This window comes from Hemicordylus capensis, chromosome 3 (assembly GCF_027244095.1).
Source record: "Hemicordylus capensis ecotype Gifberg chromosome 3, rHemCap1.1.pri, whole genome shotgun sequence".
In the NCBI taxonomy this organism is placed as follows: domain Eukaryota; kingdom Metazoa; phylum Chordata; class Lepidosauria; order Squamata; family Cordylidae; genus Hemicordylus; species Hemicordylus capensis.
Window position 1 is genome coordinate 202720327 of NC_069659.1, and position 26756 is coordinate 202747082.

At 49.4% G+C, this 26756-nt stretch overlaps 1 protein-coding gene across 2 annotated transcripts; it reads right to left on the reverse strand.

Annotated features, from left to right (window-relative positions):
• Positions 1-10431: 10431 nt before the first annotated feature.
• LOC128351763 (synaptotagmin-like protein 2) lies at positions 10432-22236 on the reverse strand. Of its 2 annotated transcripts, none has more exons than XM_053311567.1 (5): positions 21972-22236; positions 17644-17722; positions 15898-15997; positions 15095-15300; positions 10432-10879 (listed from the first exon to the last, which is right to left on the reverse strand). In XM_053311567.1, exons 1-5 carry the CDS (start codon positions 22125-22127, stop codon positions 10734-10736), a joined length of 687 nt encoding a protein of 228 aa, XP_053167542.1. In that variant the 5' UTR covers positions 22128-22236; the 3' UTR covers positions 10432-10733. The 2 variants fall into 2 exon arrangements, with proteins under 2 accessions (XP_053167542.1, XP_053167541.1); XM_053311566.1 differs by lacking the exon at positions 21972-22236 and adding an exon at positions 18650-20019.
• Positions 22237-26756: the final 4520 nt, after the last annotated feature.

Genomic DNA, 26756 nt, shown 5'->3' on the forward strand with positions numbered 1-26756 from the left:
AAACAAGGATGGCGGAACTCCCAGGCCAAGTGGTGGGCACGAGGTACCAACATCTGCAGGGTTGCCAACTCTCTACCTGGTCCTGCTCCTGTGACATCAGCAGACGCCTGACATTCAGTGCTTAAGCTAGTGAATCCGTTTCCCATCCCTTTCGGCTAGGAATGGCTTCACCTGCTCAAACTGGTCAAGCTTTTGCTCCGAGCAGAGGAGCCAGGCTACATCAAGAGGGGGCAATTCCCATCCTCCACAAAGTGCCACTTGGCAGATCTTGCCGTTTCTACCTCCCCTCCATCCCCCTCCACAACGTTTCATTTCTTTTATATCCTAGTTTTAGTTTAACAATATCAAAGAGGCTTACAAACAATGAAACTCGTATTTTCTCATTCTAAGCTACCGAGGAAGAGGCCTTCCAAAACAAGGAGGTCATCATCACCATCGATCCAAAGAGGGAGGGAGGGAGAAGGCCTCTCTGCAGGGGTGTTGCTGGAGACTTAAAGTGTTCCCGAGCCTGACCCCTTTGGAGCATCCAATGCAGGCATACCCGGCAGCTCCCAAGAATGACCAATGTTTTTTTAAAGCCACCTAATGGCCCAGCAAGGAAGCAACCTGCCTAGAGAGCAGGAGGCTGTTGGTTTGAATCCCTGCTGGTGTGTTTCCAGACAATGAGAAACCCCTATATTGGGCAGCAGCTCAGAGAGGTCAGGAGCTCCTTCTCCAGCTCTCTGCAGGTGGCTCCACTCTGTGCTTCCTTGCTGGAAGAGGTCCTGGAGGAGGAGGGGGGGCTGACCCATCGATGAGGGGCCGGTGCTCCATGAAGACCCTGTGAAGATGGGCTGGGCCAATCCCTTCCTGCCCACCATGGTCAGCCCAAAGGGGCCAGGACAGTGTCGCTTCCTAAATGTCTCCACCTTGACCCAAATCCGACACCTGGGGGTCACCTGCCACCACATGAACCTATTTGGGGCCGGGCGGTGGACACTCACTCTGGACTCCTTGCCCGAGGCCATCTTCTGCGCTCCCTCGCGGCCAAAATGGGACGGAAATTTGCCGTGAGCAGCAGGAGAGGCCAGAAAGTCCTCCTGCCAACGGTCGAGTCCAGACAGTTTGAAGGCAGCAGCGGAACCTCCAGCCCCATGGCGACCAGTAAACACTCCTGGCCGGGGACACCCCCCCCCCCAGCAACTGCCATATTTGGATCTAAACAAGGATGGCGGAACTCCCAGGCCCAGTGGTGGGCACGAGGCACCCACAGGCAGGGTTGCCAACTCTCTACCTGGTCCTGCTCCTGTGACTTCAGCAGACGCCTGACATGCAGAGCTTAAGCTAGTGAAGCAGTTTCCCATCTCTTTTGGCTAGGAATGGCTTCACCTGCTCAAACTGGTCAAGCTTTTGCTCCGAGCAGAGGAGCCAGGCTACATCAAGAGGGGGCAATTCCCATCCTCCACATAAGTGCCACTTGGCAGCACTGGCCCTTCCTATCCTCCCTCCATCTCCCACCCCACCCCCAGTGCAGAATTCTCAGGGCCTAGTGGTGGGCATGGGGCACAAGCACCCAGGGTTGCCAACTCTCTAACCAATCCTGCTCCTGTTCCTTTAGAAGATACCTGGTTACAGAAATTAAATTGCCAAAGCTTTTCCCATGTCTGCATTTCCATGACAGCAAAAGCTTCAGTTGCTTAATTCTTGAATGTCAAGGCATTTTTAAAGGAGCCAGGCCAGTAAAAAAGGTTGGCAACCCTTCAGATTGGGATCCAGACTGAAGTCTGTTCCTGAGCACACATGGCTGGGTGACAACAGGGCCGTGCCTTTCCTCCAAGGGGCAGGAGGAATCTTCCCAACATTTGGACCCCCAGATCTCCAGAGAAGCAAAGGGAGACGTCTCCACCACACAGGTGTTACGGTGCCTGAAGGAGAGGCTGCTAATACATTTGGATCATAGAGTTTCTGAGGAGCAGAAACCCTGGCAGAGCGGGGGGGGGTGTGTTTGTAAAAGGGGGTCCGGGCCAGGAATCTCCTCCTTTCTGGATCATAGCAGGGCTGCCCTCCGAAGGCCATTGTGGCCAGTAAGCCAGGCGCAGCAGATGGCCAGTCAAGTCTCACGTCCTGCTAGATGTTTCACAGGTCTACTGGCTTGGCGCCATGACGCCTTCAGGCCCCTGGGAGGAAAGAAGCAACAATTGTGTCAGGCACATTTCAGGGCAATCACACTCAGACACGGGCACACACACGGATGGTGCTACTCTGTTGTCATTCTGCCAACCCATTCTTCTATGGCTTGTCACACAACAAGGAGCCTCTGGAACTCACCGATACAGCACACAATAGACCCATCCGTCCCCACAGCAATGGTGCCTCGCAGAGCAATCCGTTCTGTTTCTTTCTTTATTGTTAAATTTCTATACCTCTTTTCATTAAAACCATCGGAAGGTGGGTCACATAAAAGTTAACACAAGACTACAAAAATCACACAATTAAAATATCATTTGTTTGTTTATTATTTTAATTATTTAACATATCCCTATACCACCCAAAACTTGCATCTCTGGGTGGTTTACAATTAAAATAATATAAACATTAAAATCATTAACATTCAAATAATTTAAAACCCAACATTAAAAGTATTAAAACTATACAGCTAATTAAAAGCCTGGGTGAACAAATATGTCTTCAGTGCCTTTTTAAAAGTTGCCAGAGATGGGGAGGCAAGAATATCAGCAAAAAGATAAAAATACAGATCTGATTAAAAGATTTAAAAACAAGCATAATATAACCATCAAAGATGCAAAGCAACAGCAATAGAAACGGAGGCTATTCCCACGATTGCAGAAAATCGGGCTGCGAGCCTGGTGGTTCTTGAGCGGGTCACAGTATTATCAATTTTGTTACTACCCATTTTGCTACCTCAAGACCACCAGTTGCTGCAGCATATGCAGATTTGGAGAGGGGACGCAATGGAGGCACGAAAAATATTTTATGCTAGTATCCATTCTGGATTATATGCATTTTGGATGATATACATGGGGAAGGATCCAGCTAGAGTTAAGCACAATGAAAGCCCGTTGCTTTCAATGGGAGAGCTGAGTCTGTGCATTGAAATATTGGAGCTTACAAGAGTTTAACGTTTGTCCCTGCTAACTTGGCAAAGAGGCACCTTTTTAACGTGGCGATTCTCTTTGATTGAGCAGGGGGAGAGTAATTGGCCCTATCCACCCCCAGCACAGGACCTCCAGTGACTGTTGCTGGTGTCTATCTCATGTAGTTTTTTTAGATTGTGAGCCCTTTGGGGAGTGGGAGCCCTTTGATTTATTTATTATTTCTCTAAGTAAATCGCTTTGGAAGCTTTTGTTGATAAGTAGGATATAAATATTTGTCGTTGTTTATGTTTAACTTTGGCTGGATCAAGCCCATAATTTGTGCATTTTTTGATATATTTTTTCCCATAAATATAGTTTATCTTGATGTCTTCATCAAGGTGGGGAGAGGGCAAACTAGTAAGCTCCCTTGAGTTGGCAAAAAGAGAGAGAGAAAGCTTCCAGCACTGAACAGCAGCCTTCTGTTTTTGCAAAGAGAATGCCTTAAACCTCACATTTTCCGTCATTGTGTTTGTTGGAGACTGGGGCCAAAAGTCTCCTGGGAACAGCTGAGCCATGCAAAACAATAGTAAAAATCAGAGTCATGGTGATGTGTGAAATTTCCTCAGAGTTCTAGGTGGTGGCAGAATGTGGGGTGGGGTAGTAGGGGGAGAGGGAAGGGGGTGGCGCCTGCGGTTTCTGGCTGGAGCAAAGGGATCCCCACACTGGAATGGAACTTGCAGATGTCCCCTCATTCCTGAGACTGAAGTTGTAAAAACAGGGTTCCACTCAGAGAAAGTGAAGACAAGATGATGAGAGAGTCACTTGATTCTTTATTTTTATTTATTTTTATTATTGTTTATTTTTATTATTGTTTCTTTTTCTTTTTATTTTTTATTTTAATTGCAAATAATTCTGCAGAATAAGCTGTTGCAGGGATTCTCAGCCTTGAGTCCCCAGATGTTGTTGGACTACAATTCCCATCATCCCCAGCCACGATGGGAGTTTATGGGAGGAGAGTTGGTTTTGTGGCAGAAAGCATGCATTGTTCCCTTTGCCAAGCAGTGCCCACCCTGGTTTGCATTTGAGTGGGAGACTACATGTGAATACTGTAAGATATTCCCCTTAGGGGATGGGGCCGCTCTGAGAAGAGCATCTGCGTCCTTGCATGCAGAAGGTTCCAAGTTCCCTCCTTGGCATCTCCAGGCAGGAGTGAGGGAGACTCCTGCCTGCAACCTTGAAGAAGCCGCTGCCAGTCTGTGTAGACAATAGTGCACTAGATGGATCAATGGTTTGACTCAGTAGAAGGCAGCTGCCTATGTTCCTATGATGGCCAAAGGCTAACATGGCTGGGGATGATGGGCACTGTAGTCCAACAACACCTGGGGACCCAAGGCTGAGCACCCCTGGGAGTCTGTCCCAAAAGGCAAAGCCACATAATAGTTATACATGGAGGGCTCTGCATAAACCAGGTGCTGAATCACTCCCCCAGTCCACACTGAAAGCCGTTTCCCAGCAGATCTAGCAACTGACATGGGCTCTACCGAAATTGCATCCAGCTTGCCAGCCCACTGTGGGAAGCTAGCAGAGGTTTGGAAAGTCGAGCTGAAATTCCTCAAGGAGGTGTGGAGGTTTAGCAGATCCCTAATGTACAGCTTTGCGTGAAAGAAAAGCCACTGGCACATGGGATGTTGGCGTGGGAAGGAAGGGGGCTGGGAGGTCTCCAGCCCTCTGCAGGAGACTGGAACTGAAGGGCCAGGCATGCAAACGGATCACGTGTGCTCAGAATATGAAAGTTGGCCGAAGTGAGTATTCATCTGCATGGCAGTAGTAGGGTGTGGAAGGAAGGGGGTCTCCTGCTGGGACTTCTAGCAGCCAGTCCTAGGTGCTACCCACCTCTTAATCCTTCCGCCAGCTGGCAGATTGGTCTCCGGCCAGGGAGGGGTGGGTGGGCGGGGGTCCCGGGCATTCTCTCGGCTGCAGTGCTGGGCTGAGCACCATCATCAGCAAATGTCGGCTCATTCAGGGTGACCCCACCACCACCCAGGGAGAAGAACACACACCCATCCTGTTTAAAACCTCTGAGCAGAAGCTGGCTGGTTAGCTCAGTTGTTTAGGGTGTTGGTGCTACTAAAAACACAAAAGGTTTTTAGCAGGCCGAGTTGCGGGGAGAGGGCTGTAGTTCAACGGTAGAGCTTCTGCTTAGCATGCAGCAGGACTGAGCTTCAGCCCCTGGAATCCCCAGGGAGGGAGGGAGGGAGGGAGGGAGGGAGGAGCCATTGTGGGACCCTGGGGAGCTTCTGTCAGGTAGTCGGTGCTGAGAGGGAAGGACCAATGGTCTGAGTCCATGTAAGGCAGCTTCCTAGGTAGTATGATTGAGTATTCGCCTTTGGTATCCAGCCACCAGCCCAGCTCTCTCGCTGCATCTTCTGCCTCTGGCCCTTCATCAGCTTGCTGTTCCTCAGCCATGCCTCTGGCCTCATTGTCCGCATCTGATACCCACCCTTGGCTGATCCTCTGCTCTTTGCCTCCTGGCACCCCACGGGACCTCCCCCTCTGGCCTGTCTGGGTGCTCGGCCAAGATGGGGCAAGAACTGTGAACAGGATCCTGTTCAGGATCCAGATGTTGTACTCAACCTCTGGGGAATCTAGCCACACATAAGTCAGGGCTCTGCCTTCTGGGGATTTTGGAGCTCTCTTCGAGGTGGCCAGAGCAAGCTGGTGGAAGATTAGAGAGTCCATGGTCGCCTTTCTCCATGCTTTGGTCGAGTCCACACAGTTGTCTGAATCTAGGTTTAATTCGGGTTATTGTCATGAGTGTGATTGTGTGACTCCACTCCAAGGCAAGCATCTCAGCTTCAGCTCGGGCCATAATTCATCTTGGCATGGGTTCCCGCAATCAACCTAATGTTGGTAACCCACATTAAACCTAGCTTTGGATGCCGGTGTGAATCAGGCCTTTCTTTGTTGCTGCTTGTCCTAGTTCTCTTTCAATTGCTTTTTCTATCAGGGGATTGGAAGGGGAGGAGCCATTGGCTAGCAAAGGAGAGATCAGATAAGCAGCAGTAAAGAATGGATGGGAAAAGGTGATCAGGGGCACGACAATACCCTCCAGCAATCACTGCCTCTCTCCAAGGAAGTTTTCAGATTTATCAATGGGCAAAGCTAGCTTGCATGTGTCTGCTCAGGGGATACAGTTAGCTGCTAAGGAAGAACCTGGATTGATGATTGACTCTGCTAAGGGACATCCTGGGAAGAAGCCTAGAGCCCGATTCAGAAATTTATGCTGTGCAAATGTGCGGATGTCTGTACACGCATACTGGTGTTTGTGTGAATGACTGTACCTGTGTTCATGTTAAACGTGAACCTGGATACGGGCCCTTCAAATGCAGGTTACAGATAGGAAATGCACTTCTGTACCTGTGTTCAGCATAGCTTGTGAATGACTGTACCTGTGTACAGATTTGTACCTGCATACACACTGTACACTGAAACAACCAACCAGCTGGGATAAGTTAGGCATGGGGGCCAGCGAAGCGCCGACAGAGACAGTGTTGTTGACTGCATACTCTCATGTGAGCCTCTGCTCATTTCTGTTGGAAAACACAGCCCCAAATAGGAAGGGTGCACAGGCACAACTCAAATAACCCTCAGGGCTGCTTGTGCGTTTTTCATCCAGGAAGGCCACTCTGCACCTTCAGCTGTGGAAAAGCATTTCTGTTGCATCTTAAGCACACTGGCTGATGTAGCGCAAGGATGTCCCAGCGGGGCAAGAGAACAGCCTAATAGGATTTCCAAACTACCTGCACCGGTGCAGTGGGGAAGCAGAGGGCTGCACAGCCCTCGGGGACATATGTTCAGGTGGCACTGTGCAGTTGCCTGTGGCTGGGTTTTTAAAAAACCGCTTTCAATTTAAACCATGGTTTGAGTTCCAACTTGGATTGCTTCTCCTCCACTTATGGATATAACCATGATCAGCCAAATTGGGTGTGATGTCATTTTGCTTTCTAGAAAGAGAAGCATTGTTAGCCAGTGAAAAGAGCTTCAGCCATGAGCACAATCGAGCAGCCATCACTTGCATGGTTTCCATGATCCTGATACCTGGAGAATGCGAAGTGAGTCCGTCATTGATGGCTGTAAGCTGAAAAATAAGGGACAAATGGCATCCCATGAGGGACAGACTATTTGGGGCTAAAATTAATGCAGTCCCTGCTAATAAGGGGCGGTTTATTTTATTTATTTTTACATGTATATTCTGCCCTTCCTCTGAGAAGCCCAGATCAGTGTACAAGGTTTATGTTTGTTTGTTTGTTTGTTTGTTTAACATTTTTTATACTGCCCAAAACTTGAGTCTCCGGGCGGTTTACAATTAAAGTTGCCCTGAGGTTACGTCACCCTGTTGGTAACCTTAACTGAGGGCATCCTGGGGAAAGGGAGTGTCAAAAAGTACTGCTTCCCCACGGCAGTGGGCATTTTTTAGGCAAGTTGCACTGGACTGCTCTTTCACTGCACCAATACTTCCTTGCTCTGAATATCAGCCAGGATCCTTCCCTTCATCATCATTTCCTTCACCTTTTATTTTCCAGAATTCAGAAGATGATTGACTGGGGCAAATCTTCTTGGAAACTGCCATTCACCGAGTCAGGCCATTGGTCCATCTAGCTAAGATTTGTCTACATTCTACACTGACTGGCCGCAACTCTCCAAGAATTTCAGGCAGCAGTCTTTTTCTGGAGATGCTACCAGGGCTTGAACCTGGAACCTTCTTCACGCAAGCATGCAGATGCTCTTCCACGGAGCTATGGGGCCATCCCTTAAGAAGAATATCTTCCAGCATTCACTTGCAATTGCCCATCCAAATGCAAACCAAGGTGACTCCTGCTTAGAAAAGGGACAATTCTTTTGGATGGGGTTGGGGACCCCAAAACACCACTTTATGTATGTATGTATGTATGTATTTATTACATTTTATATCCCGCTCTTCCTCATGACAATTGTAATAAAATAAACTATAAACATATTTACACAATTTCTTCCCTGCTCTCTGGGCATCTACCCAATGTCACATAAAATCTAAGGTATAGATGATGGAGCTCTACCGTCTGAAGATGTGTCTGGCTGATCCAGTCTGCATGTTGCAGACCATTAATACAGGTTTGCAGTGGAGAGAAAAAAATAGCAAAGTGTTTCAGAATGAAGAACTGAGAAGGACAAACAAAATCTTTTGGTTTATTAGGTATAAGTTAAACATCAAGACATGTTTTCATAGGTGTAAGGCACAAGGCCCTACAGCATTAAGAAATATTTTTCCTGCTTCCCAGTGAAATGCATAAAAGTCATATAGCCAGGTTGTGAAGCGTAGAGAACAAGGACAGTATCTTCACACTTGTCAAAAGCCTTCCAGGCCTGTTCATGACATTGACCAGTACCTATTTTGCGGGTTTATAAAGTGTTTTCAACTGTTAAAGTAAAAGAGAGATGGTATTGCCACGTATTTGCCTGATCATCCTGCAAAGAGATTGAAGGACAGCGTAATCTGCTACTGTGATTACTATTAACCACAGTATTAACTATTAATTAATATCCTATAAAGCACTCTCTCTTAAATTAGAGTTCATTGAAACGCAGATTATGAAATGAACAGAATAAAGTGCCAAATATTTGCCCCTGATGAAGGTAAGGGACATCTTGGTTATATGAACATACCCGTTACAAAGAGAGTTATTTGCATAGGTTTGCCTTAACAGGAACGGCAAGGAAGGAAGGGAAATCTGAGTAATGACGTTTAATGCGTCCACTAAAGAGCACAGCTCTGTCAAATAAATAAAGCCTTTGGATGCCAGAGGAGAGACCACAACTCAGTGAGAGAGAACATGCCTGGCTTGTCAAAGATCCATTCTTTGCAGACATCATATAGAGAGGAGAGCTGGTCTTGTGGTAGCAAACATGATGTCCCCTTAGCTAAGCAGGGTCTGAATGGGAGACCACATGTGAGCACTGTGAGATATTCCCTTCAAAGGATGCAGCTGCTAAGAGCATCTAGGTTCCAAGTTCCCTCCCTGGCTTCTCCAAGGTAGGGCTGAGAGAGACTCCTGCCTGCAACCTTGGAGAAGCCGCTGCCAGTCTGGGTAGACAATATTGAGCTAGAGAGTCCAATGGTTGGACTTAGTATATGGCAGCTTCCTATGTTCCTATGACTGAATATACAGTTTCAAGTAGGTGGGTGGGGGTGGGAAAGGCCCCCACCTGAAGACCACTGCAGCCAGTTAGGATATAGTCAGGTAGGGTTTATCAGCCTTGGGTCCCCAGCTGTTGGGACTACAACTCCCATCATCCCCAGCCACCATGGTGATGACAATTGCAGTCCAACCACATATGGGGATTACAATGGCATCGGCTGAGAACTCTTACAGCAGAGGAAGGCTTAATTCTTCTGTGGCCTGTCACCCGGCCCCCTTACTAGATTCTCTGTGGTCTAAACTTACGAAGCAAGAACACAGGCATTCAGGATTTTGCAGCAGTTAAGGTGTAAGTTGCCCGTATTAAATTCTTGAGGGGTAGCCATGTGAAGTCTGTTACAGTACCCCAACATTAAATGATTTCAACCTTGGACCTTCTCCAATCTTGTACCAGTCAGACAGACTGGTGGATTTATTGCAACAAATGTTTTTGTGGACAAGAGGCTCTTTCACCAGGGACCCCAATAAATCTTTTCGTCTTTAAAATCCCACAGGGATCCCTCTTGGGGTATGCCCCTTCCCCTTTAAGGATGTAGGAAGTACCTTGTTGGATTAGACTGTATTCAACACTTGTTTCCAGGGGTCAGCACACAAAAGGTCAGAAATGGGATTGTGGTCCGATAGCAGACTGAAGTGCTTCCTGGAGACTCGCTAATGAAATATTTTTCATTATATCAAACCATTAAAATCTTCAGCATTCTGAGCCCGATTCAAACATTATGCTGTACATGTGTTTGTGTGAATGACTGTACTGTACCTGTGTTCCTTTCAAAAGTGAACCTGGATACAGGCCCTTCAAATGCCTGGTATAGAGAGGTACTTCTGTACCTGTGTTCAGCATAACATGTGAATGAGTGTACCTGTGTACAGATCTGTACCTGTATACATTGTGCACCTGTACAAGTGTTGAACATAACATGTGGATGGGAGATGAATGCCAGCTCCTGGAGAACCCTCAGTCGATCCTGGAGAGCTGGTAACCCAGGCATATCCTAGTACAGATTTTTCATGTTTCATTTGCATCATGGTTTGCTTCAACTTTGTTGTGATACTGTGTGTACTGGTGGCTGTACTAGCCAAAGTTTTGTCATAACTTCCTCTATGGGGAGGCACAAACGAAACAGCATCATGGACACTGTAATAAAATAAACTATAAACATATTTACACCATTTCTTCCCTGCTCTCTGGGTACAAACCCAAAGTCGAATAAAATCTAAGGTCTAGATGATGGAGAGGTGACGAGCAGCAGGTCTTTCAGCTAGCTGGGATGTAAAATCCGCTCAGTCCTCTCTTGGGATGAGTAATAATACCTTGTCCTTTCGAAGTGCATTGCACAGGCAATCCTGAGGTCAGCCAGCTTTGCATTGGCCCTCTTCTCTGTGTAAACGGTTCTCCGTTCCTCTGTGGGCTGCTGCCAGCTGTTCATTTCAGCTTCCTTTTTCCAGCCAGAGAGCGCAAAGGCAGGGACGCTTCAATCCATTCATTCGCCGTGGTCATCATTTCCTGCCAAAATGCGACCTCCTCTTGTGTGGAGTCCATCCAGTCAACGGCAATCCCATAGCTGGAGCCTTTGAAAGAAACAAGAAACAAGTGAGCCTCGGGGAGGAGGAGAGCTGGTCTTGGGGTAGAGAATGTGAATGATCCCCTTTGCTAAACAGGGTCTGCCCAGGTTTGTATTTGGATGGCTGTCTACATGTGAGTACTGTCAGATATTCCCTTTGGGGGATGGGGCGGAAGTTCAGTGGAAGTAGGGCTGGAGAGACATCTGCTTGAAACCTTGGAGAGCTGCTGCCAGTCAGTGTAGACCAGGGATTCTCAATGTTGGGTCCCCAGAAGTTATTGGACTTAAACTTCCATAATCCTCAGCCCCAGCGGCCTTTGGTTGGGATTATGGGAGTTGAAGTCCCATAACATCTGGGGACCCAACGTTGAGAATCCCTGGTGTAGACAATACTCAGACAGACAGACCAAGGGTCCTATGTCCGCTAGGCTGACACCATGCATTTGATCATGAGGACTCGAGGGAATGTGCTAAAATGAATGACAGGGAATGCCCACTGTAATACCCTGGTTCCTTCCAAATGGCCATAGGAATGCATGGCATTTCCAAATGGCCATTCGGTGCATTTCATGGCCATTAGGAAGAAACCAGTGCATTTCAGTGGGCATTCAATGCCATTCATTTTAGAATGCCCACCGTAGGACTTGCATACAGAAGGTCCTCGGTTCAATCCCTGGCAGCATCTCCAGGTAGGGCTAGAAAGATTCCAGCCTGAAACTTTGGAGAGACGCTGCCAGTCAGTGTAGAGTAGGGATTCTCAGCATTGGGTCTTCAGATGATATTGGACTTCAGCTCCCATAATCCCCAGCCAAAGGCCGCTGGGGCTGGGGATTATGGGAGTTGAAGTCCAATAATATATGGGGACCCAACATTGAGAATCCCTAGTGTAGACAGTACTAAGCTAGATGGACCCAGGGTTTGACTCAGTATGAGGCAGCTTCCTATATTCCTACGAACTGCTGTATCAGCGGCTATGAAAAGGGGCAACCTATGATCGTGCTCCTTTTTTGAGAGGTCATAATCTCTGCTGCAAGCAGTCACGTTCATGGTAGGACTGTGTGTATCATAGGAACATAGGAAGCTGCCTCAGGCTGGGTCAGACCATTGGTCCATCTAGTTCAGTCTTGTCTACACAGACTGGCAGCGGCTTCTCCAGGACTGCAGGCCAGAGTTTCTCTCCGCCCTGTCTTGGAGTTGCCAGGGAGAGAACTTGGAACCTTATGCATGCAAGTAAAAAGATGCTCTTCCACTGAGTTATGGAACCTGCTGCATGCAAGTGTGCAGGTGCTCTTCCCAGAGCGGCCCCATCCCCTGAGGGGAATATCTTACAGTGCTCACACATGTAGACTCCCATTCAGTGCAAACTAGGGTGGACTCTGTTTAGCAAAGGCGGCAATTCATACTCGTTACCACAAGACCAGCTCTCCTCCCTTAATGGTGTTCCTTGTCAAACACAGAAGAAAAGCACCATTGACTGTCTAAAATGGAAATACCCTATGGAAGATGACTCTGAATTTAAGATGATCCCCTTAAAAAGTAGAGGTTACATTCAAGTTATACCTACATTGACTCAAAAATAACAGGACTCTGAATAGAAGATGACCTCCTGATTTCTAAGATCAAAATACTTGGAATAAACCTAGTCTTGTATTCAGGTAAATACAGTATAGTCACAGCGGTTAGATCTAGCTGTTTTTCTTGAGCGACCTGAGGTTTGCCAGCCCTGCCCTCCAGGATCCACTACTGAAAGTAATCCTGGAGGTTCTTCTGGCCTGGTGTGGTGACAGATATTGCATTACAAAAATGGGAGCAGGGGGAACCTTGCAGGAAGAGCTCCAGTCAGGGTTGGCAACCCTGTTACTCAAGGCCACTCATTTAACCCACAGGCTCTTCCAGGCTCAACGACACTGGTCTCGGAAGCAGGGATGGCCGACTTGAGACTCTCCAGATGTTGGTGGACTACAACTCCCATTGTCCCCAGCTGCAACACATATATATCACAGCAGTTCTCAGAGCAGTTTACATAGCAAAAGGGATGAGGAAATGGCTCTCTGCTCCAAAAGAGCTCATGGTCTAAAACAAGCTGAGAGAGAGGGGTGGGTGACGCGGAGAGATCCTAGCAAGAGCCACTGGGAAGGCTGCTATACTTTGTGTGCTGAACAGGGCCAGCTACTCTCCCCCTGCTGAATGGAAGAGAGCCGCCATTTTGGAAAAGTGTCGTTTGGCTCAGTCAGCAGGAGCCCCTTGAAGGAGGGCGGCCTTTGCCTGAGAGGGCTGCTCATTCATTATTCGCTGAGCAGCTGCTGTCCTCTCTGTTTTTCCACAGAAAAGTTCCCAAAGGAATTTCTATAGCAACAGCAAGGAGAAAAGATGGTTCCCTGCCCCAAAGAGGCTCCCAATCTAAGGGAGGGAGACACAAGGGAGACCCCCAGCAACTGGGAGGGATGCTATTCTAGGCTGAATAGGGCCAGCTGCTCTCCCCGGCCGCCATTTTGAAAAGGCGCTTCTTGGCCCAGCAGAGGCCCCTTAACGAGGCCGACCTTTGCCTGAGGGGGCCGCTCATTCATTATTCACTGAGCAGCTGTCCCCTCTGCTTTTCCACCGGAAAAGTCCCCAAAGCAGTTTCCAAGGCAACAGGAGTGAGAAGATGGTTCTCTGCCCCAAGGGGCTCACCGTCTAAAAAGAAAGACAAAGGAGAGCCCAAGCAACAGCCACCTAGGCTGGGCTGGACAGGGACAGCACCTCTAAATGGAAGAGAGCCGCCATTTTGAGAAGGTGCCCCCTAGCCTGGTCAGCAGGTACTTAACGAGGCCGACCTTTGCCTGAGGGGGGCTGCTCATTTATTATTTATGGAGCAGCTGTCCCCTCTGCCGTTCCACAGAAAAGGTTCCCAAAGGGGCTTCCACAGCAAAAGGCATGAGTAGATGGTTCTCTGCCTCCAAGGGGCTTGCAGGCGAAAAAGAAACACCAACGAGACGCCAGCAACAGCCACTGGGAAGGACACTGGGCTGGGCTGAATAGGGACAGTTGCTCCCCCTCTTGTGGGATACGAGAGAGCCGCCATTTTGAGAAGGTGCCCTTCGGCCCAGTCAGCAGGGGCCCCTTCAGCAAGGCCGGTCTTTGCCCCACTTCTTATTTATCCCCCTCACTTGTCTACCCTGCTTCTCGAGCAGAAAAATTCCCCAAACAGCTTTCATAGCAAAAGCAAGGAGAAGATGGTTCCCTGCCCCACAGAGACACAAGAGAGACGCCAGCCAACAGCCACTGTAGGGACAGTGTACTGGTCTGAAGAGGGACAGTTGCTCTCCCCCTGCTAAATGCAAGAGAACTAGACCACTTTCTAAGAGGTGCCTCTTTCCTCAGTTAGCATGACTGCTGCATTTCACCATCATCTTAAGCGACAAATTGAAACAAACTCTTGCACAAATATATCAATAGGATCATATAGTCAAGAATGACAGGGAATGCCCACTAAGATGCACTGCTTAGAAACATAGGAAGCTGCCATATACTGAATCAGACCATTGGTCTACCTAGTTCAGTATTGTCTTCACAGACTGGCAGTGGCTTCTCCGAGGTTGCAGGCGGGAATCTCTCTCAGCCCTATCTTGGAGATGCTAGTGAGGGAACTTGGAACCTTCTGCTCTTCCCAGAGCAGCTCCATCCCCTGAGGGGAATCTCTGACAGTGCTCACACTTCTAGTCTCCCATTCATATGCAACCAGGGCAGACCCTGCTTAGCTAAGGGGACAAGTCATGCTTGCAGCCATAAGACCAGCTCTCCTCTCCTCTCCATTGGCCATTCAGAAATTCCATGCAGTCCCCTTGCCATTTGGAAAGAACCAGTGCATTTTAGTGGGCATTCGCTGTCATTCATTTTAGGATGTCCTGACCCGAGTCCAGTGTACAACTTGCATGCTGATGGCTTCAGGTTCAACCCCTGAAATCATCCGGGCTATGTTAGTCATGACTACATCCTACTAAAATTAATGGGAAATTAATGGGAAATGAACGGTACTCATTGATTTCAATGGTGCAGAGGCCTGGCTTGCTGTGAATTCTAATTTCCGCCCAGCCACGCTTCTGAAGAGAAGCCCTTTCCATTTTGATTTGCGGTCCAAAACATGCCCTTTGGATGTCTGCTCTCCCTGTTTATATTTTCTGGGCAAGGAGAACATGTTTCATGTCGAAACTGGAATGAGGCGAAAGGGCCTCGTTATTACCTGTCCCAAGTCCCAGCTGGATCCCTCCCAGAAAGTGATTGGTCAGTTTCTCATGATCCCAGACGGTCAGCTCGACACAGGCATCCTTCAGATCTTCTGTATGAAAGCCGTCGTACACGATGGTGTGGTTAAACACTGGGTTGGAGTCCCTCTGTACAATGAGGGTCTTCTGGTAGCTCTTTTTACTGGTGTCTGGAAGAACGTAGCTTGCAAGGGAGAAAGAGCATCTGACATCAGGCAGAATGGCGACAGAGAAATGTCATCTTCCACTTATTTTTTCCAGTCATTCAGCTAAGCAAACAGAATTCAAGCCCTCCGGAGCCTAGCTATTACTATTTATTATTACTTTAATATCCACGATGGAACTTGGATCCCAAGCCAAGAGAGCGGAATTCATAGTGGCAACATTTAACACACTTAAGAGGCCTGCTGGGATAAAAAAAATATCAAGAGATGATTGGAAAACGAGCAGGGAAGGCACCACCAAGTGAACCTCAAGTGGCAGGGAGTTCTACAGAGTGGGGGATCCGAAAAAGCTCTGTCCTGCATCGCCACCAACTGAGCATCAGACAGAGGTGAGAAACAAAAAGAGGGCTTCCCTCATGGATCTTATATGGTGGGTGGAGTCATGTTCAGATATGTTGGCTCTAAACTGCTTAGGGTTTAAAGTGGTAGGGACACCTCTGAGCATTTCTTTGTCAGCGAAGGTATGTGTGATGAATGAGCACCATGGAAGCATATGGTTGTGCTTGCTTGGGTCCGTGTGGGTATGAAATCCACCCCCCGCCCCATGACACACCTACCATTTCACAAAGGAGCCCACTCCGGAGGGACGTAACTGGGGCAGATCTTTGGTGTCCTTGACCCAGATATGGACCTCCCCAGACGGAGGGGTCTTTCGACCTGCCATGAAGGATCAAGAGACATAGTTGGTTGGTTACCAAGAAGTATGTTAGCTTCCTTCATCCAAAAGTCTTAATAAAACAGATCCCAATGGACAGTAAAATGTGCTATAGTGGATAAACTGGGGCAGGTAGATTCCTGTTCACATCCCTGCTCATTAGCGGGGCTCACTGGTGACCCAGTTGCTCTCACTCAATCTCGCCTACCTTGCAAGGTTGTTGTGAGCATAAAATAGGAGGGAGACTGTGTGTACTGCCCTGTGCAAGGAAAACATGACATTGATAACAAGTGAAACCATTCTTTACTTTATAATATGGGGTGGGGCCATAGATCAGTGGCAGAGCATCTGCTCCGTATGGAGAAGGCTGCAGGTTAAATATTTGGCAGCATCTCCAAGAAGGGCTGGGAAAGACTCCTGCCTTGGAGAAGCCGCAGCCAGTCAGTGTAGACAATGCTGAGCTACATGGACCCAGGGCCTGACTAGAAGGCAGCTTCTTGTGTTCCCATGAGCACTCCTTGATCTTTGGGGGATAGGGCAGGTTGGAGGTTCAAACCTTGGTAGTATCTTTGGGTAGGGCTGGGAAAGACTCCTGCCTGAAACCCGGGAGAGAGCCGCTGCCAGTCTGTGCAGACAACACTGAGTTAGATGGGCCACTGGCCCGACTCGGGATAAGGCAGCTTCCTATGTCTGCATGACAGTAAACCAGTTTCCTGAGGCAGATCTGGATGCAGGGTCGGGGCTACCATTAGACCAACTAGGCAGCCGCCTTGGGTGCAGACCGCAGAGGGGCGCAGAGTGTCGATGTGTTTGCCAAGGGCACAAAATAGTCTGGCACCGGCCCTGCCTGGATGGTGCAAGGCGAGCTGCATGTGGAGGGCAAAGGAGCAACCCCCCAAATTAAAAGTCATTCATTATGCATTTTGGCTAGGGATATATTCCGTTCTAATCTCCGGTAATATATATGAGACGTTGAGGTTGCACATGCGACCGTCGGCTGCTGCTTCCAAGGGCTGTGGGGGAAGGCAGCTGGTCACCAGATGAGTGGAAGCCGTGCTTCCCTCCGCTATGCCACAAACCCACACGAGCGGCGGCGTGGAAAAGGTAAGAGCTGGGAGTGGGGACACTTCCCCCTCCTGCCGGCCGCTCACACTAGAGTAGTCACTGCACTCGGTGCAGCCACTCCTTCCCCCAGCTCGCTGCTAGAAATGGTAGCAGACCAGGGGAGGGGGAGCCCAGTGAGCACGATCGCCACCAAGTTAAAATGAACCTCGATTAAACAAACCATGGTTTGTTGGCAAGGTTAAACAAACCTCAGTGAAATGAACCTAGGTTAAATAAACCCGGTTTGTTGGTGAGGTTAAATGAACCTCGGTTAAACGAACCCCAGTTAAACAAACCTCTGTTCATTTAGCCTCGGCAAATCGCCGGGCTAAAAAGTTGGACTAGCGGGGGCGGAAGCACCAGGATCGGGAAAAATCCTGGTGCTCCACACGAGCAGTCCAACCCAGTCTGGGCGGCCCTAGCCTGGGTTGGGCTGCTGGTGTGAATAGCCTCGTTATATACAGTCACGAGAGTGGCTATTTCATGGAGTCTCCCTGTTAGCAGCCTGAAACATTTTTCTGAAGGCACAAGGGGTTTTTTTTACCTAGGGATCCTGGTGGGATGTACTTAATGGACAGGTTTATCACTCCTCGATGGTCAACGCAATTGATTGTAGAGAGAGACTGCAACAGAAAAGTCTACGATAGGCAAAATGCGCATAAACACATGGATTTTTGACCAGCTGATGATCAGAGCTGGTGCTCTGGAACCAGTGTGCAGATTTCCCCTATGGATTTGAGGAGTTCCCCCTCAATTTAATGCACTCCTCCACGAACTCATATCTCAGAGGCCATATCGCCACTCCCAAAGTGTTTTTCCCATTCCCCCCCCAAATTTCTTCAAGCCAGGAGACTTTTACTGGAGTTGTTATGTTAAGCATATCCACACCCACAAGGGAAGCGCACTTCCGGAATTTTGGGAGCTACAAGCTGATTTTCGTGCACAAAATTCGGGCATTTTTGCAATGTTCAGAAATGTTGCAGAAAAAAACTGTGGCTGAAAATATAGAAGGGAGGAGTCAGAGAGCAGCCACTGTCCATTTCTCACCAGAACACTCTCTCTTTAAAGGCAAGGAGAGTCACTCCAGCTCACGCTGCCAATGCAGCAAAGGCCGATTTCATTACCAAATGGGGTAATGAAGAGAGTGAAATTACCCCCCCCACACACACACACGTTTGATGTCAGATATGGGGGCAGGTCGGGGCCGCGAGGTGCGGCCCCAGATTAACAACGGCCCAGGTTCTTTGAACCTATTTGCCCAATGGTGGCTCTGCTCCTGGGACTAGATGGGAAATCTTTGCTAAGCTGAAATCCTGCTTTTGCTTGCCTTCCTTTCCTGAGATCAAGGGAACTGCAGGCAGAGCTCACATTTCAGTGATGCTTGCAGTAGCCTCTACACATCGCTGCTGCCTGAGTTGTTTTTGAGCCTCTGCTCTGTGGTGGTCCATCCGTTGCAAACTCTCACTTTACAGATCAGGCCCTTGCGCTTTACACACAACCCTGAAGGCATATCTTGAAGGAGAATCCCTCCTTGGCTGAAGCACCCTCACCCGGGGTTTCAGCATATACCAGTTCAGCTTATTGTTCCTCCAGTCCCAGCCGGCCAGGTCTACTTCCCTCTCACCCAAGAAGCTGTTCCTCCCCAAAGGGTCATTGTGCCACACCGAAAGACTCAGCTTCCGAATCAGCAGAACCATTTTCTCTATTTTATACTGCCGAGAAGGAGAAAGAGAGTTTAGGAACATAGGAAGCTGCCAGATACTGAGTCAGACCCTTGGTCTATCTAGCTCAGGATTGTCTTCACAGACTGGCAGCAGCTTCTCCAAGGTTGCAGGCAGGAGTCTCTCTCGCGGCCTATCTTGGAGATGCTGCCCGGGAGGGAACTTGGAACCTTCTGCATGCAAGCAGGCACTTGCTCTTTCCAGAGCAGCCCCATCCCCTGAGGGGAATCTCTTCCAGTGCTCACACGTTTTCCCTCATCTGCAACCAGTGCTGACCCTGCTTAGCTAAGGGGACAAGTTGTGCTTGCTACCACAAGACCAGCTCTCCTCTCCTTGAAACATGCATGCGTTTTGCTTTTAGGAACATAGGAAGCTGCCTTCTATCCAGTCAGACCCTTGGCTCATCTAGCTCACTCTTGTCTACCCAGACTGGCAGCAGCTTCTCCTACATTACAGGCAGGAGTCTCTCTCCTAGCCCTACCTGGAAATGCTGCCAGGGATTGAACCTGGGACCTTCTGCATGCAAAGCAGATGCTCTGCCACTGAGCTGTGGCCCCATATCTTATTGCACTTACATGTAGCTACGCATCTAAATGCAAACTAAGGCAGACCTTGATTAGCAAAGGGGACAAGTCATGGCTGCTCCCACAGGGCCAGCTCGCCTTCCCTTTTCTTCCTGTTCTCCCAGTTACATCATACCACAGGGCCCAGTTAATGGTCTGGCAGCTCCTTGGTCAGCATTACTGTGGAAGATGGTGGAAGGCGATGCAAGTTGGTGGAAGACAGGCACGTAACAATGATAGGGCAAGGGGAGACAGTTGTCTGGGGGCCCCACTGCCTGGAGGGGCACCCCAGGGGCACCTCATGTGACTCCCCATTGCCCCCTGCCCAGCCCCATAGCCTCTCAGCCCCTTGCCCTCTTGGCCCCCTCTCCTGCTGGTCCTCCTGCTCGGCCATCCAAGCAGCAGGCAAGCTGCTTTTCTCCCGGGCGCCTCTCAGCGGATCGGCGGGTGGGCGGGGCTTCCACGGAGGCCTCCGTGTAGGCCGCAGTGAAGCCTGAACTCGAGTAGGGCCCAAGCCAGCCAGGAAGGGGGAGGCAGCCAGAGTGTTCTCTGCAGCAGAAGACCCCTTGCTGCCCTGCTTAACCCAGACCAGCATTTTCCAGGTAGAGTGTGAACTCCTTTTTGTGGTTACCTTTCCCGCCCCCCCCCCCCATATATAGGGATCTGCTTGCCATAGAGCTTGGATATGGGGGGGGGAGGGACCGAGAAGTCTCTGAATATTTATTTCGAAACAGCTTGGAAAATTTGCTGACTTAAAAAAACTATCTAAAAAGTCCTATAAGTGGCTTGTTTCATGGCAGAAAATTGCAAAAACTTCTGGAACAGTATTTTATTAATTTTATTTATTCATTCATTCATTTATAAATGTTCAAGTTGTTTTGCAACCCAGAAGGTCTGAGTGAGAACTGTGAAGCATGTGTGGTGCTTTTATTTTATTTTATTTTTCTTGTGTGTGAACTGCTCCCCAATAACTTGCAGGGACTTCAGAGTAAATCTGGCCAACATGGGAATGCAGCACCTCCATTCCAGAGGAGATGTGTCTTAAAGGGCTTTAAAAGCCTCCTGTGAAAAACCTCCTGCAATCAAACTTGACTGAATTTGTTCAGAATTCTGAGAAAACAGACATAGGCTCACCCTGCATGGTTGAAAGTCTCCTTTGCTAATCTGCAGCAAGGGGCCCATTTTAATAATTCATCTTTTTAGTGTGTTCTAGGCATTAAAAGTAATACAAATGTATAGTACTCAATGTATATCACTATATATTGTGATGTGTGTGTGTGTATTCAGTGAAATGTATTTGCAGGCAGCACACTTATTTTGGAATATCAGACTTAAATCCTTGGGGGCCTGGGTTGTGCGGAGGCCCTGGACTTTGGGGGGGGGGCATTTTAAAATCGTGTCTCTGGGCCCAGTCCAACCTTGCTACGCCCCTGGTGGAAGAAAAAAGAGAGAGAGAGAGGAAGCAGCCACCTTCTTCTCCTGACTCTAACAGAAAGTGTCTGATCCCAGCCCAAAACAGCTGTGATATATTCAGAATTATTATATTTAGCAGGCAAAGAGCAACTGCCCCTATTCAGCCCAGCATAGCATTCCTGTTATCAGGGGCTGTTGCGGGTGTCTCCCCTTTATTTATTTTTTTAAAGACTGTGGGCCCTTTTGGGACAGGGAACTATTTTCTTGTTCCTTTTTTAAACATTTGGTCACTTATTTTGTTGTTGGAAAGAGGCACAGTATAGTGGTGGTGATGATAATATCATGGCTTACATAAGAAGCTGCCTTCTGCCGAGTCAGACCATCTATCCATCTAAAATTGGGGCAGAACAGGTCTTGTGGTAGGAAAGGAAAGGAAAGGTTGTGCTGCCGAGTCGATTTTGACTCCTGGCGCCCACAGAGCCCTGTGGTTTTCTTGGTAGACTACAGGAGGGTTTACCATTGCCATCTCCCACGCAGTATGAGACGATGCCTTCCAGCACCTTCCTATATCGCTGCTGCCCGACAGAGGAGTTTCCCACATTCTGGGAAACACACCAGTGAGGATTCGAACCGGCAACCTCCTGCTCTCTAGGCAGGTTGCTTCCCCACTGTGCCATTAGGTGGCTCTGGTCTTGTGGTAGTAAGCACGAGTTTCCCCCTTTGCTAAACACGGTCTGCCCTGGTTTGCATTTGGATGGGAAACATGTGAGCACTGGAAGAGATTCCCCTCAGGGGATGGGGCTGCTCTGGGAAGAGCATCTCATTTCCAAGTTCCCTCCCTGGCAGCATCTCCAAGAGAGGGCTGAGAGAGACGCCTGCCTGCAACCTTGGAGAAGCTGCTGCCAGTCTGTGCAGACAGTACTGAGCTAGATGCACCAATGGTCAGACTCAGCAGAAGGCAGCTTCCTATGTTCCTTCCTATCTCCACAGCTCAGTATTATCTACTCTGACTGGCAGCAGCTCTCCAGAGTTTCAGGTAAGAGTCTTTCCAGCCCTACCTGAAGCTGCTGCCAAGTGCTGAAACTGGGACCTCCTGCACGCAAAGCAGATGCTCTGCCGCCGAGCCACAGCCCTTTCCCTGCTCCGTCCCTCCCCACACTTTTATCCATCCTTACCCGCAACACCTCGTTGTAAATGGGGCTCACGGTCCTCTTCCTGACGGATGTCTTCCTCTTGCCCATCCGCGCTTTGTCTGGAAGCAGGTAGGTCTTGACATACCTGGAAAGAGATTCCTGCGGAGTTAACAGTAAAAAACAGCAGACACTTAACATACAAACCGGCCCCTTGAAGCGGACGGCATGTCTAATGGAGAATCCCGCTGGGTGGTTAGCTTGGCATCGGTGTGGAGTTATAAATCATTCCAACGCATGCGGAAAGAGACTGCCTAGACATGGCCAGGTGGTGATGTAGAGAGTGCTGTGGAAGAGCTGCTGTTAGGTCTCCACCTGTAAAAGATGGGGAAGGAGGTTGTGACAGAGCTGGATATTCATGCGGGTGACCAGAGGTGCACCTAGATAATTTCTGAGCCTGGACCTAAAGGCCTTTGGGTCAGGCAAGTTAAGCATCATTTTTTAACACGTAGGATCTTGAGGGCACAGACTGCACCACTCAGGACAGACTCAAGAGCATCTGGGGGCCCCCAGGACTTCTGCAGGCCCTGGACTTCTGGCCCCGGAGAAAATTAGAATATTACATGGAACCAAGAAGACAAGGATTGAAGAATAGAACAATATCGGACCTCCGAAAAGTATACAGTGTACTGTGCTTGATTGGCCAGCAAACTTGCCTGACCTGAACCCCATAGAGAATCTATGGGGCATTGCCAAGAGAAGGATGAGAGACATGAGACCAAACAATGCAGAAGAGCTGAAGGCCGCTAATGAAGCCTCCTGGTCTTCCATAACACCTCAGCAGTGCCACAGGCTGATAGCATCCATGCCACGCCGCATTGAGGCAGGAATTGCTGCAAAAGGGGCCCAAACCAAGTACTGAATACATATGCATGCTTATACTTTTCAGAGGTCCGATAATGTTCTATTCTACAATCCTTGTCTTCTTGGTTCCATGTAATATTCTAATTTTCTGAGATTGTGGATTTGGGGTTTTCATGAGCTGTACGCCATGATCATCACCATTATAACAAATTAAGGCTTGACTTATCTGGCTTTGCATGTAATGCGTCTGTCTCATATATCAGTTTCACCTTTTAATTTGCATTACTGAAATTAATGGACTTTGGCACGATATTCTAATTTTCCGAGTTTCACCTGTACCTATTGGGGTCAGCAGGTAGATCAGTGGGGCTGGGGTTGGGGGCCCCCCGTCTTCCTTTCACCTTCCAGAGCACAAGAGGAGCCCTCCTCACGCCTCTCTTCCTCTTCTTCAATCCAGGGTTTGCAGCGGACGCCAGGTCAGCAGCTGCCACCCCTCCCAGGACCAGCGCCGCCACCCCCACGGAAGCCCCTGCCTCCAGTGGCAGCTACCATCCGGCCGCTTCCACCCATTCCTGGGCCAGCCGCATTCCCCCCGCTGAAGCCCCTGCCTCCAGCTCCAGCCCTGCCCGGCAGGGAGTTTTTTCTGAGGTGTGAATTCTCATTCTATCATAGCAAATGAGATTTTTTTCAATTAAACAACTCTCATGACCCCACTTTCACTTTTTCACACTTTCCTTTACTATGAATAATATGAGGAAGTAATCAATTTAGCACACTTCACCTTATGAAGACAAACCTCATACAAATAAATTCACCATAATTCACCCCTCTGCCCAATCACTCTTAAATTGGGGATGGGTGGTAGCCTCCACCCATTAGGCACTATCTACCAGCCCACCCCACTCCTTTGGGGCAGATCCACTTTCTGCCCCCAATCTGCCCCAAAGACACCCAAACTTCAAAAATTCTCAAAAAATCAGCCCTCTGCCCAATCCCCCAGAAATTGGGGTGGTAGCCTCCACCCATTAGGCACTACCACCCCACCCCACTCTTTTGGAGCAGATCCACTTTCTGCCCCCAAACTGCCCCAAAATCACTAAAATTCAAAAATTCTCAAAAAATCACCCCTTTGTTCAAACCCCCTGAAATTGGGGTGGTAGCCTCCACCCATTAGGCACTACTACCCCACCCCACTATTCTGCCCCAGGCCCCACTTTCTGCCCCAATATGACCCAATCTGCCCCAAAGACATGAAAATTTCAGAAATTTACCAAAAATCAGCCCTCTGCCCAATCCCCCTGAAATTGGGGTGGTAGCCTGCACCCATTAGGCACTACCACCCCACCCCACTCCTTTTGCCCAGATCCCATGCTATGCCCCCAAACTGCCCCAAAGTCACTAAAACTTTAAAAATTCACCCAAAATCAACCATGAACCGAATCACCCGGATTTTTCAGGTCCGAAATTCGGGTGATTTGGCTTGTGCCCGAAAAAAATTCGGGGGGGCATCGGGGGTGATTCGGTTCAGTCCCGAATCACCCGAAATTGTTCATTTTGGGCACAGATCGTTTCGGGCACACAAATTTTTTGCACATCCCTAGCCCTCATGATGTCTTGCCTGTATGCCTGCCTCTAGCAACGGGCTTCCTGGGCAGCATTTCAATACCTTGAGCCTGGTCAAGTGCACAGGGCTTTTTAGAAAGAAACCTGGTGAACTTAAGACAGAAAGGATCAGTTTGAGATGGATCAGTACCCTCCAGGCCGCGCTGTGTGGGTGTGAAACAATATGGTGGGAGAAGGAATAGGACTGATGTGAAGCCTACTTAATTTCTCTAGACATGTTCATGCCCTGGTTTTAAATCCTTCCATCCCTCCTTTTATTATTATATACATTTATTATTATACTGTACATACCATTGCCTTAAATTGTGCCAACCTAGATGTGTGGGGCTTATTCGTAGTGGTTGGGATTTCGATGTATATGCTCATGCTACGATGCAACTGGATGTGACCTGACTGCTGTGAAATCGCCTTCCACTTCCATTGGTTCAGCATATTTAAAGCAGCTGACCTGCTTCTATGTCTTCATCCTAGTTGACCATCTACACCTATTACAGAACCTGCATGAGTCTTCTCAAAAAGAAACCTGGTTTACTAGCACAGGAAGGACCAGTTTGAGCAGGTTCATCAGTGACCTTGAAGGTGGTCTTTGTGGGCATGAAGCCAAATGTGGAGCAACTGAATTGGTTCATTTTCTTGTATCATTGTGAAGCCTACATAATTTCTCAAGATATCCTTGTGCCCTGATTTTATATACTTGTTTCTCTCACTATATTACTTTATCGATTTGATGATTAATTATCTATTTTCATCATTTTTATTATTACTACTATTCTTAATAATGTAGTGTTGTTCTTGAATAAAAGCAGTTACTAAAAGGAAAACAGCCTTTTCCAAAGTCTAAATTCATCGAAGGCTAAGCAGATGCTTGGACTTCCCACAAGCTCGCAGTTTGCTTTTGGACAGCCAGCTTTGGGGATATTTGAATACAAGTCAGTCTGGCTTTTGGTTTAGGGCCACCGCAGGAAGTCTCCACTTGCATGAAGTATCAGCATCCAGAGCAGGGAAAGCTGAAGGCGGAAAACGGAAGCAGCAGGACATGCATTTCAGTTCTCCAGGGGAGAGCTCCAGTTCTCAGCGGGGCTCCCTCCCTGGAAGTGGAACTCCTCTTCCAGTTCTCACCCCATAAACAATGGCCGGGGTTCCCTGCATTGGGTCCCCTGACGTGGCTGGACTACAACTCCCATCATCTCCTGCTGCCACAATGTCCTTTGTGGCAAGGGATGATTGGGGGAGTTGTAGCCAGGGGTGAGACATCTCCATTTCGGTGGGGGGGGGAGCAAATGGGAAGTCTTGTGGTAGCAAGCATGACGAGTACCCTTTGATCAGCAGGGTCCACCCTGGTTTGCATTTGCATGGGCGACTCTGTGAGAGCACGCTAAGGCTTTCCCCTTAGGGTGGGGCCGCCACCTGCATGCAGAAAGTGCCACCACTCGCTTGAGACCCTCCCGGCTCTGCTCAGACGGGCAGCAACAGCAGCAGCAGGCCCCGCCCCCGAGGAGGAGGAGAAAGAGGAGGGGCGGGGCTGCTGCAGCCCAAGCCAAGCTGGGTGGGCGGGGAGATGGGCGGAGCGAGAGGGGTGGGAACTTGGCCGCGGAGGGTGGAGGAAAAGCACCCTCCTCCTTCGCAGGCCGCTGCCCTGGCTGGGGGGACGTGAGGGGCGGGGCACATCCCCATGTGAGGAGCAGAAAGCCCCGCCCCCTTCTCAGTCCTGTCAGACGGCCCCTCTGGGGAGTGGGGAGCAGAGACCTCCAAGGAGGAGGAGGAGGAGGAGGAGGAGGAGGAGGAGGCCCCACCCTCTGCAATGGTGGGGGCTAAGAGGGAGCCACCCAGCCAGACCCCAGCGCAGCCTGCCTCTCTCTGTGGAGAGCTGGTGCGGCGGTCCCCCCCCTTCTTGCCCCTCTGCCAGGCGGGGGCGGAGGAGCAGCCAAGAGAAGGCGGTTGGTCGGTGGGCGGCTCCTCCGGGGGCTGCTGCTGCCCCATAGACACCGGCGGGTGGAGGGAGGGGGCGGCGCTGGCGCTGCTGCTGCTGCTGCTGCTCATGCCGGCCTCCTTCCCTCGTCGTCGCTCAGCACCTGCAAGGAGAGCAGCAGCAGCAACGAGGCGGGACGGGAAGCTGCTGCCGCCACAGGACAGAACGGCCCCCCGCAGGCTCCCTGCTCGCCCCGCCTCACCTGCCGGACAGCTGCCTGGAAAGGAGGGTGGCGCAGCAGGAGCAGGCAGGGAAAGAGCTGCAGCCCATGATGGGTGCCCCACTGGCGGCCGCCCCCACATGCTCTGGGGCTGGGAACCCTCCTCGGTCTGTGCACCGCCGCCCTCCCGCTCCCTCCATTCAGCCGAGCCCTG

Excerpts from the sequence above, each read along its gene's own strand:
- LOC128351763 (XM_053311566.1), bottom strand. The coding sequence starts at position 18,844 with ATGTTCCTAAACTCTCTTTCTCCTTCTCGGCAGTATAAAATAGAGAAA. Across the intron at positions 15,998-17,643 it reads CATCCCACCAGGATCCCTAG|GTCGAAAGACCCCTCCGTCT; the intron begins GTAAAAAAAACC and ends CCTTCATGGCAG. Across the intron at positions 10,880-15,094 it reads CCAGCTGGGACTTGGGACAG|GCTCCAGCTATGGGATTGCC; the intron begins GTAATAACGAGG and ends TTTCTTTCAAAG.